The sequence below is a fragment of the Phascolarctos cinereus genome, unplaced genomic scaffold, assembly GCF_003287225.1.
Source record: "Phascolarctos cinereus isolate Bilbo 61053 unplaced genomic scaffold, phaCin_HiC Scaffold_2;HRSCAF=192, whole genome shotgun sequence".
Taxonomy (NCBI): Eukaryota; Metazoa; Chordata; class Mammalia; order Diprotodontia; family Phascolarctidae; genus Phascolarctos; species Phascolarctos cinereus.
Window position 1 is genome coordinate 367,181,660 of NW_027555625.1, and position 19,487 is coordinate 367,201,146.

The window sequence follows — 19,487 nt, forward strand, 5'->3', positions numbered from 1 at the left end:
AATTAGCCTTGTTCCATTTATTCCTTCCTTCCTTCATTTATTTGGAGGCTAGGTGTCCCAGCCTGGATGTGCAGTAGTCACTCACAGGACCAATTCCAGTACTGTTCAGTATAGAAGCTTTAAACTGCTCTGTTTTTGGACCCGGGTTAGTTCACGCTCCTTTAGGCAGCCTAGTAGTCCCCAGTTACCAGGGCTTCACCATGTTATTGCTGGACTTAGTGTATACACCTGACAATCTTTAGGCCTACTACAGCTCAGAACCCCTGAACTGAAGCCATACACCAGCCTCAGCTTCTTATAGTAGCAGGGATTACAGACGTGTACCACCACCAATATGTCTCTGAGGCGTCCAGTTCGAAATTTCCACTGAGCAACTGGTGATACAAGATTGAAGTTCAGGGTAAGATGGAGAATGAATATGAATATTTAAGGATCACCTGCATAGAGCTGATAGAAATAGGAGAAAGTTGAGGCATGAAGACCTTTTAGGAGACCACTGTAACAGGTAACGAGGCCTTGTACTGCATGGTGGCAGTACGAATAATAGAGAGAAAAGAAATAGATTTATGGAATGTTTTGGAGATCCAACAGTAATTGGAAAATGAGTGGATAGGAGAGGTAATGGAAAACCAAGAGTCTAAGATAATACCAGTGTTTCAAACATGAGAGACTGAAAGGAAAGTTGTCAAAATAAGAAGTGGGTTTTCTAGGAAAGATAATAAAATCATTTATGGACATGTTGAGTTTGAGGTGACATCTAGGTGGAGATGTTAGGCAAATCTCTGAAGCTCAAAAGCAAGCCCAAGTCTAGCATACAGATTTGGGAGTTAACAATATGTAAGTACTAGTTGAAGCCATGGGAGTGCATGAAATTGCTACAGGAGAGACCATGGGAGGAAAGAAAAGAAGGCTAAGGACAGAACTGTTGGGACGACCCATATGAAATAATCAAGAGGAAGATGAGGAGACAGTGAAGGGCAAAGAAAGAATGGATAGCAGGCTAGGTAGAAACAGGAGAGCACACTGTCTCTGAAACAAGGCTCTGCTTTTTCAGGACTGGTCTTCCTCTAACAGGTTGCCTGTGCTCTAAAGATGCCTCCAATCCTCCTCTCTGGTACTCCTGTTGTGCCCCATCTCTTTTCTTATCTGGAATGTTCCCTGCTGTAAACTTCCATCCCTTATACAACCTGGCTAAGTGGTTCCTCCCCTGCCCATGACATCAAGCACAGGAAGGAAGGAAATAAGGATTTATTAAGTTTCTATTATGTGTCTGTTACAGTACTAAGTGCTTTACAAATATTAATGCATTTGATCCTCACACAATCCTAGAAGCAGGTGCTATTAGTATTCCCATTTTAGAGACAAAGAAACTGAGGCAGAGGTTAAGTGACTTGCCCAGAGTGACACAGTGTTGAGGACAGATTTGAACTTGGGTCGCTCCTGACTCAAGGCCCAGCTTTGTGTCCACTATGCCACCTAGCTGCCTTAAGGCATAGGAAACCAATCAACAGTACCTGAGGAGGACCACCTTCTTTTCCTATATAAAACCCAGCCCATTTGCTTATCACTGTTCAAGCTTGTTCTTCCCTTGATTTCTTAATCATGTTCTTCCCTTTCTTCAACTCTCACTTCTGCCTGATGTCCAAATTTAATCCCTTTCCCTTGTATGAGGTAAAATGTGCCCACAACTAAAGGCCTTTGGCATGGCTGGTGTGCTTCAGTGGCAATTTCTAAGTCCCCCCAAAATAGCCTCAACAGAATGGGAACCACAGGATGATGCATTAAACAGTATGAAGATGTGGTCAACAGTGACAAATACTTCAGAAAGGTGACTGAACCTGGCAATTAGGAGATCACTACAGAGTTTTGAAAGGGCAATCAATAATGTTGTTAGGATGGAAACCATATAACATATAATAACCATTATAACAAAGGGCTGAAGTGAAGGTGGATAATTAGGAAGTGGAATTACTAAATATAAAATACTTGTCTAAAAATTGTCCATGATGGGTGAGAGATGAGATGGCACTTGAATGGGGTTAAGGGAAGCCTTTTTTTAAATGAATGTAATGGAACACTATTGTGTTATAAGAAATGATGAACAGGAAGACCAGAAAAACCTGGAAAGACTTGTATGGACTGATGATAAGTGAAGTGAGCAGAGCAAGGAGAACGTTGTACACAGCCATGCTGTGTGATGACTAACAATGATAGACTAACGATGATGCAAGGATCTAAGACATCTCCAAAGGTCTCATGATGGAAAATGCTATCCACATCCAGAGAAAGAACTATGGAGTTGAATGTAGATTGAAGCATACTATTTGCTATTTTTTCTTCTGTTTTGTTTGATTTTCTTTTTCTTGTGGTTCCTCCTGTTGGTTCTAATTCTTCCCTACAACATCACTAATGTGAAAATATGTTTAATAGGAAGGTATATGTAGAGCCTATATCAGATTGGGAGCCATCTTGGGAGGGAGTTGGGGAGGGAGGGGCAGAAAAATTTAAAACTCAAAAGCTTATGGAAGTGATTGTTGATAAATCAAAATAAATTAATAAAAAAATTTTTTTAAAAAGAATTCAGAAGACCTAAGCAGATTTGTGGGCAAATGGGAGGGAAACAGTAGAGAAGGAGAAATGCATGAAAGGAGATGATTGATGGACTAAGGGTCTGTAGCAGGCCAGATAGGGTCAAGGACTTGGGTAAGGGATTAACATTAGTAGAGAATAGGGATACCTTTTCATTTTAGATATGAAGAAAAGAATAGAGAAGGTGTGATGATATAAAGAAATTCTGGGGAATGAAAGAAGTTGATGGAAGTTCTGTTGAAAGGAGTCTGTGTGGTATAGTGGAAAGAGCAGTAGATTTGTATTGAAAAGGTCTCAGGTTCAAATTCCAGTTCTGATATTTACTATTTGTGATAATAAGAGGAAACTAGGATTGCCGAACAGTAGTTTGGGCCCAGTTGAGTTTTTATATTATGACTTTGTTGGTGAAATAAGATTAATTTTGTTCTATTCTCTAGGGATGCTCAGTAGCATAAAAGAAGCAACAGAAAAATGGTAATACAGAAATTATTCAGAATTAGGGAAGCCTTTTGGATCCAAAATTCTAGGGCAGTGTCTAGCAAGCTATTAATGTGGAAGACCATAGGGTAAACACTAGGTATATAGGCAAGGTAATTTAGAATGGGGGAGATTAATTTGAAGAATATAGTGTGGTCAAAGAATTAGAGATCTTGATGAAGGAAAAGTATAGGTTTAATGGGAGAATATGTGGGAAAGGTGACAGAAGATTTTTGTGGAAGATAAAGTTTCAAAGTACAAAACCTTGGAGATGCTATAGATCCAAGGATGGCATGGAAAAAAATATACTAAACATCAGCCTTTTTAAAACAGGGATGGTTAGTTTCCCTTAGTCAGCCAGCCAGCCAGCCAGCCAATCCATTTCTCGAGTACTCAATAAATATTCCAATGTGGCCTATGGGAGGATACAGAAAGATAGTATGAGGCCTGAGGAATTTTTAGTCAAATGGAGAGGACAGGATAAATACACTTTAAAAGAGCATTAAAACATTTACACAATAAATACACAGACAAGTTCAAAGTCATGTACTGAATATACACTAGGGTGCGAAAAGAGAATAAAACAGCTATACCAGCAAAGAAATACAGAGAAAGCAGCACTGTACTTTTATTTATTCAACAAGAAAGCTTACAATCTCATGCATTGCATTCAATCCAGGTTCAAAAATTATTAAAGAAAATTCTCTCAAGTGCTTAAGAAAATCCCTACTGTAAATTAATCTTTCAATGCAGACAAGTTTATTTTAAAACCCTGGAAGAATTTTAAAGAAGCTTTCAAAAGTACATAAATGTCTAGAGTGTAATTTAGGCTCTGAGTAAATTAATGCAACAAATTATCTTTAGAATGTTTCAAATGAGTAAGAACTTCAAAGAAATAAATATATGTGCAATAAAATTCCACACAAAGTTGTTACAATTATTTGGCACATTATTTCTGACCCTCAGGTCTCACAGCATTTTCTTATGCCTCTCTTGTACATAGATTCTGTTTTACTTTATAGATATTTATCTACAATGCTCCTCTGTCTTATTAAACTACAGGATAGGGATCATGTCTTATTTATTTTTTCTAACACCTGTAGCATTTACATTGGACCTTGACATGGGTAACATTTAATAAATGCTTGTTAAAATAATGGGTGACTGGATAAAAAGATGAATGGATACACGGATGATAAAATAAAGCTTTGTTACTTACAGGGTCAAGGGGTTTGGATCGTGCCCAGGTCATCATTGTCGATAGTAATATAAATATCTTTCGTTTTTCAAAACGGCTTGTTTCTTCACTTAGTGCTGTAATGATGAGAACAAGAGTGAGAGAGAGCGCGTGCGAGAGAGAGAGACAAAGAGAAAGAGAGAGAGAAAGGAGATATAATTTATTTTATTATAAGCACATTTTATGTACAATTATATGTAGTTATTGTTGTCAAATCTGTTTCACATGAAAAGGAAGCCCTTCTTGCCAAGGGAAGAACCCTCCTACATATTCAGTGATCTCATTCCATCTGTCTTCTCTAGCAGATTGCCCCTTTTATCATTCCTATTCTCTTACCAATCTTCAGTCTCTTCCTGTCTACTGGCAGCTTCCCTGCTCTCTCTCTCTTTTTTAAAAAAATTTTTGGCAGTTGGGGTTAAGTGACTTGCTCAGGGTCACACAGCTAGTAAGTGTCAAGTGTTTGGTCTGAGGTCTCAGGTCCTCCTGACTTCAGGGCTGGTGCTCTACCCACTGCGCCACCTAGTTGCCCCCTAGCTTCCCTGCTCTCTTCAGACATACCAATGTCTCACTCATCCTCAAAAAACCCTTACTTGATTCATCCATTCCCACTATTATCCTATATCTCTCCTCCTTTTCATAGTGAAAGTCCTTGAGAAGGCAGTCTATAGTAACTACCTCCACTTCCTCTCCTCTCACACTCTGCAGTCTGGCTTCCAACCTCATCAATCAACTGAAACTGCTGTCTCCAAAGTTACCATTGATCTAATGGCCTTTCCTTAGTCCTCATCCTCTTTAACCTCTCTGCAGCTTCTGACACTGTCAATAAACCTCTCCTCCTGCACACTCTCTCTTCTATAGGTTTTTACAATACTCCCTCCTGGTTCTCCTCCTGTCATAATGCTCCTTTTCTAAGTCATCTTCCCTAGATCTCCAACCAGGTTGCATCCATTAACCATGGGTATCCCCTAATGCTCTGTCCTAGACCCTCGTCTCTTTTCCCTCTATACTATCATTTTGTGATCTCATAAGCCCCTATGGATCATTTATCATCTCTATACAGATGATTTTCAGATCTATTATTTTTTTTATTTAAATATTTTTTCAATTATGTGTAAAAATAATTTTTAACATCCTTTTTTAAAAATTTTGACTTCCAAATTCTCTCCCTCTCTGCCTCCTCTCCCTTCTCATTGAGAAGGCAAGCAATTTGATATACATTATATACGTGCAGTCATGTAAAACATATATCATATTAGTCATGTTATGAAAGAAAACAGAATAAAATTTTTTAAAAAAAAGTTAAAAAAGTATGCTTTGATCCACATGCAGATTCCATCAGTTCTTTCTCTGGAAGTAGACAGCATTTTTCATCATTAGCCCTTCAGAATTGTCTTGGATCATTGCATTGCTGAGAATAGCTCCCATTCACATTTGACCATTGTACACTATCATGGTTACACTGTTCTGGTTCTGCTCACTTCACTTTGCATCATTTCATGTAAATTTTTCCAGGTTTTTCTGAAAGCATCTCGCTTGTCATTTTCTTATAGCATAGTAGTGTTCCATCACAATCATATACCACAATCTGTTCAGCAATTCCCCAATTAATGGATATCCCCTTAATTTCCAATTCTTTGCCAACACACACACACACACACACACACACACACACAGCTGCTATCAATGTTTTTGTACCTATAGGTCCTTTTCCCTTTTTTTTTTTAAACCTCCTTGGGATACAGATGTAGGAGTGGCCTTGCTGTGTCAAACAGTATGTAGTTTTTTAGCTCTTTGGGCATACAGTTTCAAATTGCTTTCTAGAATGACTGGATCAGTTCACAACTCCATCAACATGCATTAGTGTCCCAGTTTTCCCACATCCTCTCTAACAATTATCATCTTCCTTGTCTTCATATTAGCCAATCTGAGAGATGTGAGGTGGTACCTCAGAGTTGTTTTAACTTGCATTTCTCTTATCAATAGTGATTTTGAGAAGTTTTCCACATCACTATAGATAGCTTTTATTACTTTGTCTGAAAACTGCCTGTTCATATCCTTTGACCATTTATCAATTGGGAACTCACTTGTATTCTTATAAACTTGACTCAGTTCTTGATATATTGAGAGATGAAGCCTTTATAAGAGAAACTTAAAAAATAAATTTCACGATTACTGTGTATTTCCCTCTATCCTATTTTTCCTATTTCTTCTTCTTTTTCTCTTCTTTTACCTTGTCCCTCCTCAAAAGCGTTTTGCATTTAACTACTGCCTTCTCCAATCCACCTTCCCTTCTATAAGCCCCTTCCTTCCATTCTCTCATCTCCTTCCCCTCCTACTGCCTGTAGGGTAAGATAGATTTCTATACCCAACTAAGTGTGTATGTTCTTCCCTCTTTGAGCCAATTCCAATGGAAGTAAGGATCAAGTTTTGTCCCCCATCTCCCCTTCCACTGTAAAAGCTCTTTTGTACCTCTTTAACATGAGATAATTTACCCCATTCGACCTTTCCCTTCCCTCTTCTCCCAGTGTATCCCTTTTTCTTACCTTATTGTTTTAGTTATCATCCCATCACAGTCATCCCCCTTTCTCACCCCTCACTTTTACTTTTTTAGATATCATCATAGTCGACTCACATCCAGGACTTCTGTCTATGTATACTACTTCTAAGTGCCCTAATAATGATAAAGTTTTTAGAAGTTACAAGTATCAATTTCCGGAGAAGATTAAAATTGATTCTGTAACTTTTTTTCTACTGATCCTACTTACAACTAATTGATTTTGTCCTGTAACTGCTTAAATCATGGTTCTCTGTCTCTGAATTCAGTTCAGAATTCAGCTGGCCTGTAATGAGTTAAGTTTAGAAATCTAGTTCTCTTGCTAATTAATTACTGTTCTATTCTTGCCTCAAGGAATTCTGCTAATTTTGGGGGATGCAGAAGTCAGCCTTAATATCTTTACACCACCAAGCTATCCTTCAAAGATTTCTGGGCCACCATCTTGCAGGCAGACTCAAACAATGAACACTTCTTAGTCACAGGAGAGAAGGAGGAAGGTAATTGCTAGCTGACATTTGCAACTTCCAACAAATAATATTGTTCCTCATGCCTCAACTATGTAATCAATCATGTTTCCCTCAACCCCATAATGTCACCTACCCTGTTCTGTTCTTTGTTCTGTACTCCCCAAAACCTATAAAATGGGAGCTGTTCTTTTGTTCAGGGCCTTTGGCTGGAAACTGAGGTAGCCACTGACCCTTTTACTGGCACGGAGCATGCCCTTCTTAATAAAATGATATCTGGCTTGGAGAAACGTGCCTCAGTTTACCTTTTTGTTAAATTTCACTGGTGACATTCCTGTAGGAATGTAAACAATTTAATATTATTAAATCCCTTATGATTTCTCTTTCCTCTTCACATTTTTATGCTTCTCTTGAGTCTTGTATTTGAAAGTCAAATTTTCTAGTCAGTTCTGGTCTTTTCATCACGAATGCTTAAAAATCCTCTATTTCATTAAATGTTTATTTTTCCCCTGAAGAATATTACTCAGTTTTGCTGCATAGGTGATTCTCGGTTGTAATCTGAACTCCTTTGACCTCTACAATATCATATTCCAAGCCCTCTGATCCCTTAACGTAGAAGCTGCTAAATCTTGTGTTATCCTGACTGTGTTTCCACAATACTTGATCTGTTTTTCTGGTTGCTTGCAATATTTTCTCCTTCACCAAGGAGCTCTGGAATTTGGCTATAATATTCCTGGGAGTTTTCATTTTGGGATCTCTTTCAGGAAGCGATAGGTGGATTCTTTCACTTTCTATTTTACCCTCTGGTTCTAGGATACCAGTACAGTTTTCTTTGACAATTTCTTGAAAGATGATGTCTAGGCTCTTTTTTTGATCATGACTTTCAGGTAATTCAATAATTTTAAAACTATCTCTCTTGGGTCTGCTTTCCAGGTTAGTTGTTTTTCCAATGAGATATTTCACATTTTCTTCTATTTTTTCATTCTTTTGATTTTGTTTTCTTGTTTCTCGATGTCTCATGGAGTCATTAGCTTCCACAATTCTAATTTTTTAAGGAATTATTTTCTTCAGTGAATTTTTTAGCATCTTTTACCATTTGGTCTATTCTGTTTTTTAAGGTTAAATTAGCAACACAGCTAAGTACTAAATACTAACCTGTTCTATTAATAATGAATTTAGTATTTCCTGAAATTATGTTTTCTAATGAATTTTAAAGGTTTATCTTATATTTGTTTTGATGATCAAAAATTTCCTGTCCTTGTGAAGTACATACACAGAGATACTTTAATGAGTATTCAATTTAGAGTTTTAGAATAATCTAGATCACTTTTTTTTTATGACCCCACAGTGTTGATTTAAGCCCTTATCAGGCCAAATACAATATACATGATTTTTGTTAGTATTGATGAAAGAAAACACTTCACTGACCAGAAACAGCCCACATAGCTTCATCAACTTGTGGTGTATTTTCTGTGATGTTATAAATGATAATATCACATTCAAGCAGGTGCAACAGCAGCTCTTCTCGGGAAAGGTTCTGAAGGGAAAAAGACCACCAAACTGTCACTCAGTCATTCCTGGCAAGAAGTGAACAGAACAGCCATAAAATATTTAGGCTAAATTAAGGTTTCTAAATTAGTACTACAGTACAAGGCCATATGAAATATATCCACAAAGGAATTTCTACTAAAAATTATACTTCTATTAATACCACATGGTGTTTTGATGGGACAAAGAAGTTTAGGGAAAATATTTCAGGCGATTAACACAAGACAAAATAGCTTTTAGTATAAATAGGAGTTGATTCTAAGTTGACTTCTTTACATTATGTTTAAATTTAGATTCAGAAGGAAGATATTAGAAAATAGTGGAAGAAAATGCATGTCATTTAAAACTACCTCTAAATTTATTCAGCATTATTTTAGCCAGATTCTAGTTGAGGTTCCCAATCTTATTTGGCCTACTGCCCCCTTTAAAGAAAATTACTCAGTGCCCCCCTGGAAATCTACTTTCTTTAATCTTTTAATGGTTTTTCATTTGAAATTTGTGTCATTAAAAATAATTTTTTAAATGACACATCTTAAATTTAATAATTTATTGTAAATTTGTGGGGGTTTTTCCTGCATTGATGATGCAATATTGCATGATGTAACCATGTAGTATCTTACTGTAAACAAGTCATTACATGCATATATTCCTGCAGATGCATGCTGGACTTCCTGACTATGCAAGACACGCTCGCCCGCCAACATTCGTCGGTGGACTTGACCCCTGATTGGTTATAACTTGTATTTTGTGTGTCTATTTGGAAAATAATGTAATCACTACGACGTTAACTCTGTTACATAACAGATAAACCACGTATGAACGGTTTTTCAAATTTTTCTTCTCTTCTCTTTTTTCCTTATGCTTCCATTACCCCCTTACTTTTATTCAATGCCCTCCAATTACACCTGTGGTCTCCCCCTTCCCCCCCTCCCTATATCGGCCCAGTGCCCCCCCAAGGGGGCAGTATCATCCACTTTGGGAACCTCTGCTAGTTCATTCAAGAATGCCTAAAATGTATATTCATCTGTTCTGTTTTAATTGGGTGGTCTATATTGCTTGGATTCTTCTTCTGTAATACCAATACCTTCCATAATAAGATAATACTCTCTTCGCTATTAAAGTATTAAAGTTACTTTAAAAGGTTTGGTCTAACATCATATAACATATACCATAGTAGTAAATTCCAAATGGATAAGTGATCTAAATATAATAGGTCACATAATTTTTTAAATGGAGGAAAATAGATGGAGATACATTTCACAATTACAGCTAGGAATATAATTTTTTAAAATTTTATTAATTTATTTTGATTTATCAACAATCACTTCCATATGCTTTTGAGTTGAAAATTTTTCTCCCCCTTCCTCCCCCCCACCCTTCCCAAGATGGCGCACAATCTGATATAGGCTTTACATTTACATACCCATTAAACATATTTTCACATTAGTGAAGTTGTAAGTAAAAATTGAAAACAAATAGGAGGAACCATCAGAAAGATGAAACAAAACTCAACAGAAGGTAAAAATAAGTGATAGTGATTCGACTTCCATAGTTCTTTCTTTGGATTTGGACAGAATTTTCCATCCTGAGGCCTCTGGAGATGTCTTAGATCCTCATAATGCTGAGAAAGGTTCAGTTTAACAACTTAGTCATTGCATAACGTGGCTGTTATGTGTACAAAGTCCTCTTGGTTTTGCTCACTTCACTCAGCATCAGACCACATAAGTCTTTAGGAATATAATTCTTAACCAAATAGAGAATAACACAAAGGAGATAAAAAATAAAATAGATAATTTGATTGTATGAAATTTAAAAGCTTATACATGAGCAAAATTCAATGCAGTTAGGACAAAGGAAACTGTCAATGAGAAGAAATTATTTCTATTAAGTATCTCTGATAAAGGTCTGATATCTAAGATATTCAGGGAATTAACACATTAAGCCTTAAGTTTAAACTGCACTAAGACTATTGGGACACACTGTACATAAGAACAAGAGCCATTCCCCAATGGATAAGTAGTCAAAGGGTATAAACAATAAAAAAAAAAAAAGAATTTCAAACTCAACCACGAGACTGATCCAAATAACTAAGGAGAGAAATACAAGTTAAAACAACTCTGAAATTTCACCTCACACCTAACAAATTGACAAACACAACCCAAAAAATGGAAAATCATCAGTGTATGAGAGGTTGTAGGAAGTTAGTCACTCTAATATATTGTTGGTAAAGCTATGAGATAGCTTAATAATTCTAGAAAACAATTTGGAATTATGAAGGAAAAAAAGGGGGACCAAAATGTTCATATACTTTGATCCACAGTGCCTTTTGGTGAGCCTATACCCCAAGGACAGAAAGTACTATACATACCATATTCACAGCAGCACTTTTTGTGATAGTAAATAATTAGAAACAAAATATATACCCATCAGTGTGCAATGCCTTAACAACTGGAATAAATTAAAATAACAGTGCTATAAGAAATGAGAAATGAGGAATTCAGAGAAACATAAGAAGACATATGAATTGATACAGAGTGAAGTAAACTCAATCAGGAAAACAATATGTATGATGGCTAAAACAATGTATAAAGAAAAAATAAAAACAAAACCCTGAGCATTATGTAATTAGTTCCAAGCCTGGCCTAGGAGAAGAGAAGAAGAAAGACACCTCCCTCCTTTCACTGGGGTGGGGAAAAGGGGTATGGAATGCTGCATATACTATCAAATATGTTTGATGTGATGTGTTGGTAGACTTTGATGACTATTTTTTAAAAAATCTTTGTAACTTGGAAATGCTTTGTAACAAGAAAAGATTACTGTGTAGAGGAGAGTAGGCATATTTGGAAATAAATGCAGTATACAAGCAAAAGGGATCAATAAAACTTAAAAATATTTTTAAAGAACTTGCTATTGTATTCAGATTTTAAAAGCAGGTTTTTCTTTTCCTGCTCCCACTATAAGTCTGAGTGATGGCTAAATGTTTCCACAGTGCTCTGAAGATTAAGGAAGATTATTTCGGCTCAGAATCTATATAATCATGCAATTTTATCAGGGTACATGAAAGAAATATAGAATATTCTCAAAGAATTCTACTGCTTTACCCCTGTAATTTACTCTTGCCTTTGGCTATTTCATTTCATTTCCATACTGAAATAGCCGACAGGGGAAAAAAAAGTACCTAAAATGGTCATCCCATCTGGATTTTGCCTGTCAAAACATGAAGAAAAGCGGGGCAGCTAGGTGGTGCAGTGAATAGAGCTCTGGCCTTGGAGTCAGGAGGACCTGAGTTCAAAGTCAGCCTCAGACACTTAACATTTACTAGCTGTGTGACCCTGGGCAAGTCACTTAACCTTAACTGCCTCACCAAAAAGCAAAAAAAAAAAAAACCAAACACATGAAGAAAAGGGACATTACCTAGGTCAGGGGTTCATAGCTTCTTTGTGTGTCATAGACCCTTTTGACAGTAAAGTGAAGCCTGTGGACCCCTTCTCATAATAATGTTTTTAAATGTACAAAAATATATAAGATTACAAAGGAAACAAATTAAATTGCAATAAAATAAAAATATTTTTAAGAATAAGCTTATAGACCCCAGGTTACAAATCCCTAAATGAATCTGTGACTTGTTCAGGGCGAAGAAATATGAATGAAAAGATTAAAAAAAAGGCAGAGAGCATGCAGAAGTAGAAAGAACACTAGTCTAGCATTAAGGGGACGTAAGTTTGAGTCCTAGCTATCCCTCTTACAAGCCTTATGACCTTGAGCAAGTCACCAAACTGCTTAATTTGGTTGAATCTCAGTTTCTTCATCCGTAAAATGTAGGGAGTAAGATCACTAAGATCCTTTATGACCTCCTATAATCTTCTAAAAATGGGCATGTGAAAGGGACAATCTTTATTATGGTAAAAGAAGAGAAGATGAAATATCTAATGAAGTGTAATAAAAATCCAATATAATTGTTAAATTACTGATAATTTTAATAGTCTTTTCATATCTTTAACGAAGTCTTTTTATGTCTTTAATGAAGTTCTTTGATGAAGTCTTTAATGAGAGCTTATGTCTGACTGTAAAGAGGGAGGCAAGACTACAATAGCATGCAAGTAAGTTTAAAAGAATCAGAAGACTGCTAGGGTGCTGGGTAAATTCCCCTTGGAAAGAAATAGCTCTATCAGAGGAAAGAATACCTGCTTCAATGGGATAACATTTCTTCCAAGTATGGAAGAAAAGATCTACTTATTTTCATGGAAAATATGAACACAGAGTAAATAATAAACTTCATCAAAAACCATGATTTTTGTTGGACAGTAGAAAATTCCTGAAGGCAAGGACTAAGTAGAATTACTAATTATGAGGAAGGATTGTTGCTAAATTGAATATCATAACTGAGGCATCACATTCCTGGCTAGCATTATCATGGGGTATCATCTAATCCAAGCCCCTCATTTTACAAGTGAAGAAACTGCAGCCCAAATAGTAAAGTAGCAGAAGTGGGACTAGAACCATAGGCCTGTCCCATTTCTTAAAATTCCAAGATCCTTTATTTTTATATACTTTCAAAAATTTTTAATACGTTTTAACTTTTTAGGTTTTAATAAGTTTTTATTAAGTTGGGAAATAACAGTCTTGAATAATTAGAATAGACTATGCTAAAAGCACAGGCTAAAGGACAAGGAATTTGAGTCCCAGATATAACATGTCCTTTTTTCTGTGGTTTAATCATTTAGCTTGTAATGACTTCTTCACTTTAAAATGGAGATGGTTTATTAGCCACAGTCCAAGTAGATCTGCTTTTTCCCCTGCTTTTAGCAACAAGAGAGCCTGCAAAGTGAAGAGTAGCTTATTGCAAAGGTGTGCACGGGGACATCAATGTATTCCCTTTTCCCCAGCCTTGACAAAATAACCCAGACTTACTGTGTATGTTTCCATGGCAAACTCTGGAGGCTTGCATTCGGGACTGGAAAGGGTTCCTACTATCTGAAAAGTGCCTTCCTTTGATTTAGCTGCTGAGCCTTCTAGGCCAGCTGATTTGCTTTCAACATCTTCTTCTTCTTCTGGTATTTCTTCAAGTGAAGCCCCAACCATACAGTTAGATAAGTACTACAAGAAAACCAGAAATTATTCCAAGTACAAATAACAATTAATAGAGATGACTTGCATCCCTGTGATATAGTCTTTTTTTTGGAGGGAGGCATAGAGGGAAGAGGGTGATGGAGATCAGATCTTGTTACTTTATCACTGTGGGACATTTGATGCAGATCAACAACTAATCTGCAATTTACAGTCTTAGACCCTCGTGCCCTGACACATGGTAGGCATTTAATAAAAGCTGCTGATTGACTGTGGACCCTGAGAGGGTAAGTGATTTGCCTAAGTTCACACAAAAAGTATGTGTTACTGTGATACTTTAAATATTCTACGTTAAATAATCAGTGTAATCTGTACCTCCTTTATTGCACTTATTGCAGTCTATCTTGTACCAGGATTTAACAACACATTTTTATCTTCACCTGACTTCTCCCTTCTTCCAAATCTTATATACTTTAAAAAATTTTTAATACGTTTTAACTTTTTAGGTTTTAATAAGTTTTTATTAAGTTGGGAAATAACAGTCTTGAATAATTAGAATAGACTATGCTAAAAGCACAGGCTAAAGGACAAGGAATTTGAGTCCCAGATATAACATGTCCTTTTTTCTGTGGGCCCTTAGATAATATCCAGTCCAAATCCATCCTTTTATAGAAGAAACTGAAAACCTGAGAGGCAGGTGGTGTGATCTACCTAAGGTTTCATAGATACACAGCTGAGTTGGGCCTAGAGCTCAAGTATCCCAACTCCAGACCAAATCTTCTTGCCTCTACACTGTACTGGCATACTGGCTTTGAGCACTGTACAAATGAAAGACTACTGCCTGCTTGCCAAGGAAGAGCCTACTCTCTCTACCAGTGGGCTTGTTACCAGGTGATGAATTCTTTGGCCATGGCAAACCATGAAACAAATGAGGCCCTCAGTCCTGTGCATCCATCTTCATTCACCACCCGTGTTTATAGTGGTAGAGTAGGGGAAGAGTGCTAAGAATCTTGGTTTTGAATGCATCCATAAACATTCATTTAACTGTTAATATTCTTAACATGAGACCCTCATCCACAAGTAATGAACTGTCATACTATTGAAGGAACTAAACCACAATAATATTAACATTCATGCTATAAATAAAACTAGAAGACACAAAGACATTGTAGCTATATGGAAGGATCACAATCTTTTTAGAATTAAATAAAGAAGTTGGCAAAAACAGCATTTCATAAGATATTTGCTTATCTGCTTTGCCGTGCTTACTGTCTATTGGACATTTAAAACAGGACGTCCCAGACACATCTCAAACTAATACATCTAAAATCGAATCATGTCTTCCATCTCCTCCCCAACTCTCCCCTCTTCCAAACTCCCCATTTGTATTGAACAGACCAACCAATAAGCTTCCAGTCTCAGGTTTAGGGCCTTGGCATTATTATTTGATTCTTTACTCTTCCTCACACATCCACTTTCTCTCCGCCCCCCACCCCCATCCAGCTCTCCAGTTCTATTTTATGTGTTATCTTCCTCCATTAGAACAGCAGCAGGAAGTACCTTGTTTGTTTGTATTTGTATCCCCAGAACTTAGCACAGTGGCAGGTACATATTAAGCACCTAAGAAATGCTTACTCCAGATATCTCCCTCCCTTTCCAACATCTCTTGCATCGGGCTCCATCTCTCCACTCATACAGCTACTTCCTTAACTCATGCTTTCATCACCTCTCTCCCAAATAACTGCAACAGTCCCATAACTGGTCCACTAGCCTCAAGTCTGTTCCCTCTCCAATCCAACCTCCATATAGTGATTTTCCTAAAATGCGGGTCTTGTCTAATCACTTCCTTACTCAGATTTCAGCAGCTCTACCAGACTCCAGGATCAAATATTATTTCACCTTTATCTCATTCTTTTCCAATATCTATTTCTGTGTAAATTTTATAACATGCATAATTATTAGCAGAGTGGTACAGGCACTAATTAAAAATAAATAAGTATACATATATTGGGGGTGCTTGCTCAAGAATTTGTTACTGAAAGAGGTGCATGATCAAAAAAAATTGAATACCATTGGCTTAGAGCATAAGGCTAAATTTGAGACAAGATGAAATTCAACAGGAATAATATAAAGTCTTATATTTCAGATTTTAAAAATCAACCTTACGAGTATAAGATGGAAGAGGTAAGATTAGATAGCAATTTGTCTGAAGAAGATCTGAGACTTTTAATGGCCAGAGAGCTCAGCCAAAAAAGCAAATGTGATTTTGGGCTGCATTAAGAAAGTCACAGCTTCCTGGAGCAAGGTGATAGTTCTACTCTGCTCTCACTCATACCACATCTGTTCAGCTGTGAGCTCCACAGTTTGGGAAGGACACTGAAAAGCTAACAGGCTTCTAGACAAATGCAACTAAAATGGTGAAGGGCTTTGAATCCAGACCATAGGAGAAACAGCTGGAAGAATAGGGGATAGTTAGCCTGGAGAAGAAAAGATGGGGGAACATGATAACTCTGTTTAAGTCTTTGAAGGGTTGGTATGGAAAAGTGACTAAACTCTTTTTTTTTTATCCCAGAAGGAAACTGGGAGTAATGGGAAGAATAAAATGAAGAGGCAAATTTAGGGCTGACAATTAGGGCTATCCATAAGTAGAACAGGCTGCCTGTGGAGGTAACTGGTTCCTTCACATTGGAGGTCTTTAAGTAGAGGCTAGGTCAGGGGTGCAGATGTGAAGTTCCTGTTTAGGCAGGTAGGAGTTGGAGTGGATGGCTGCTGAGTTCCCTTTTGTCTCTAAAATTCTGTGATTCCATGATCTTCAAAGCATTTATAGATGAAACCGGCAGGAAAACAGATTAAAAAATAGGATAGGCTCTACAGAATTTCCATAACAAACTATTTTCTTCACTAATGACAATGGAACCACCACATTTGGACTCAATCCTTGGCTATATGAGGGAATGAATATAAGAGAAGCTGGGCCAGACTAAGCACACACAGAGGAAACACATTTAGGAGCTTGCACAATCATGAGAGCATTGAGACAAAGATTCTAAAGACATTTGAAAGAGAGGAAGATACTGAGGGATTGAGGAAAATCAGGAATGGTATTTCTATTTTAAAAAGGCAAGTGAGAGGATGTTGATAACTACTTACCGTTACCTTCTCAACTCTATAAAAATCTTTGAGATTTATCTAAATGCACGTTTAAGAGCATCCTCAATGCAAATTGTGAGGAATCTAAAGGGCAATGGAACAGATGTATGACAGACATAAATAGGCTATAGCATATTACTAATTTTGACATATGCAAAAAAAGAAAGTGGTATAAAAGATATCTGGGAAACATATGATCAGAAAATATGTATCAGCAAGGAATAATAACAGATGGGCAATCTGGGTACTAAATTTGGCACCTATATAGTATCAACAGACCTAAGGAAATCCCTCCAGCACACTATGATATTGACAAAAGCTGCATAAGGCAAGATGACAGGGAAAACGGGGAAGGGAAAAAAGAACCATTTTTTGTGTTAATTTTTAAAATCTTATTTAAATATTTTATTTTTTCTAATTAAAGAAGTTTTTTTTTAGTACCTACTATATCCTAGGCACTGTGCTAAGTGCTGATTTACAAATATTATTTCATTTGATCCTCACAATAACTCTAGGAGATAGGTGTTATTATTATCTGCATTTTATAAGAAACTGAAGCAAACAGGGGTTAAGTGACCTGCCCTGGGTCACACAGCTATTAAGTATCTGAGCCTAGATTTGAACTTAGGTCTTCCCAACTCCAGGCCCAGCACCCTATGAGGTGGGATACCAGTTGCTTCTGAGATGAAGTGGAAAGGTAAGGATTTGTCTGGTTAAGGAGGTAGTACCTACATCATTGAGATCATGGGTTCATTTAACTACTAAATGATGTTCTAGGAGTTGGGAATACAAAAGTAAAAACTTACCTCAAGGATTTTATAATCTCATGGGGAGGATAAGTCATACATAAATGAATATGTTAAGAGGTAGAATGTGACAAGAACAAAGGAAGAGTCAGGCAAAGTGAAAATTTTGAAGAGAGAGATGTTACTTTCAGCTAAAGAGCTAAGGAAGGCTTGATGGAAAAGGTTCATTTACCTGGAACTTGAAGAAAGGGAGAGATTTCAACAGACAGAAATAGGCTTATTCTAACAGGAAGACTACACAAGTAAAGACATGGAGACAAGAAAAGAATGAAGATCCAAAGACACAGAGTAGTACAGTTTGGTTAAAAGAGACATTTGGAAATAAGCTCTGGGAACAGTTTGGGGGTGGGAACATAAGAAATAATGTTTAAATAAGATAAAGGGAAATTGAGGGAGGTATTAAATAAGACGTCTTGCAAGGTCAGGGCATGAAACTTTATTTTGCAAACAACAGGGAGTAGTTGAAAGTTTTTGAGCAGAGAAGTGACATGAAAACAGGGCTGCATTAAGAAGATTATTGAGACAGTGGTGAAGAAGGATTGGAGAGGGGATAGGAAGCTGGTTAGGAGGCTAATAGGCTAGGTAAACACTAAGGCTGTATTCTGTGGGAGTTGAGAAGAGATGCCAAATGAGAAAGATACTGAATTGACAGTAAGGAAGAGACACAAATAAATGAAATTTCAAGCATGAATGACCAGGAAAATGATTATTCTATTAAGAAAGACAAAGATGGCAGTAGGAAGTACAGGTTTGAGGGGAGATACGATAAATTATGGAGTCTGAAGTCCCTTGGTGAGTGATCCAAGAAGCTATCCAATGGTAGTGAACTATGGAGAAAGGTTTGGAGTAAAGATACTGATTTAGGAATCATCTGCATAGAACTGATAATTGGAACCAAAGTAGTAGATGAGGTCACTTATAGGAGAATGAACAGAAAAGGCTTTAGTTACAGAACCTCGGGAAATATACTTTTTTTTTTAGGCAATTGGGGTTAAGTGACTTGCCCAGGGTCACACAGCTAGTAAGTGTCAAGTGTTTGGTCTAAGGTCAGATTTGAACTCAGGTCCTCCTGACTTCAGAGCCAGTGCTCTATCCACTGCACCACCTAGCTGCCCCCAAACACATTTTTTTAAAGCATAAAGAAGATACTAAGCTGGCAAAGGAGACAGAGAAGGAACAGGAGATATGAAGAAAAACGTGCCAAAAATCTAAGGGAAGAGAGGATATGAAGGAAGAGGTGGTTGCACGGTTCAAAAGGCTATAGAGAAGTCAAAGAAGAAGAGAGAAAAAAGATGAGATCTGATGATAAGGAGCTAATTAATAATCAGTCAATCAATAAACATTTGTTAAGCACCTCCTATGTTCCAGGCACTGTGCTAAATGCTGGAGATAAAAAGAAAGGCAAAACACTGGCCCTACCCTGAAGGACCTCATAATCTAATGGGGGAGACAGCAAGCAAACATGTATCAACAAGCTATATATAGGATAAATAAGAAATAACGGAGAGAAGGCACAAGAATTAAAAGGAGGTGGAAAACACTTCCTGTAGAAGCTACAATTTTAGCTGGAACTTGAAGGAAGCCAGGAGGTAGAG

At 37.0% G+C, this 19,487-nt stretch overlaps 1 protein-coding gene across 1 annotated transcript in view; it reads right to left on the reverse strand.

Moving 5' to 3' along the window:
• The window catches only part of AK7 (adenylate kinase 7), a 119,938-nt gene that overhangs the window by 99,024 nt on the left and 1,427 nt on the right, over positions 1–19,487 (reverse strand). The window contains exons 2-4 of the mRNA XM_021007319.2: positions 13,781–13,966; positions 8,750–8,858; positions 4,286–4,380 (exon numbers count right to left, since the gene is read on the reverse strand). Of these exons, the coding sequence (XP_020862978.1) occupies positions 4,286–4,380; positions 8,750–8,858; positions 13,781–13,966 (390 nt within the window). The remainder of the gene's footprint in view (positions 1–4,285; positions 4,381–8,749; positions 8,859–13,780; positions 13,967–19,487) is intronic.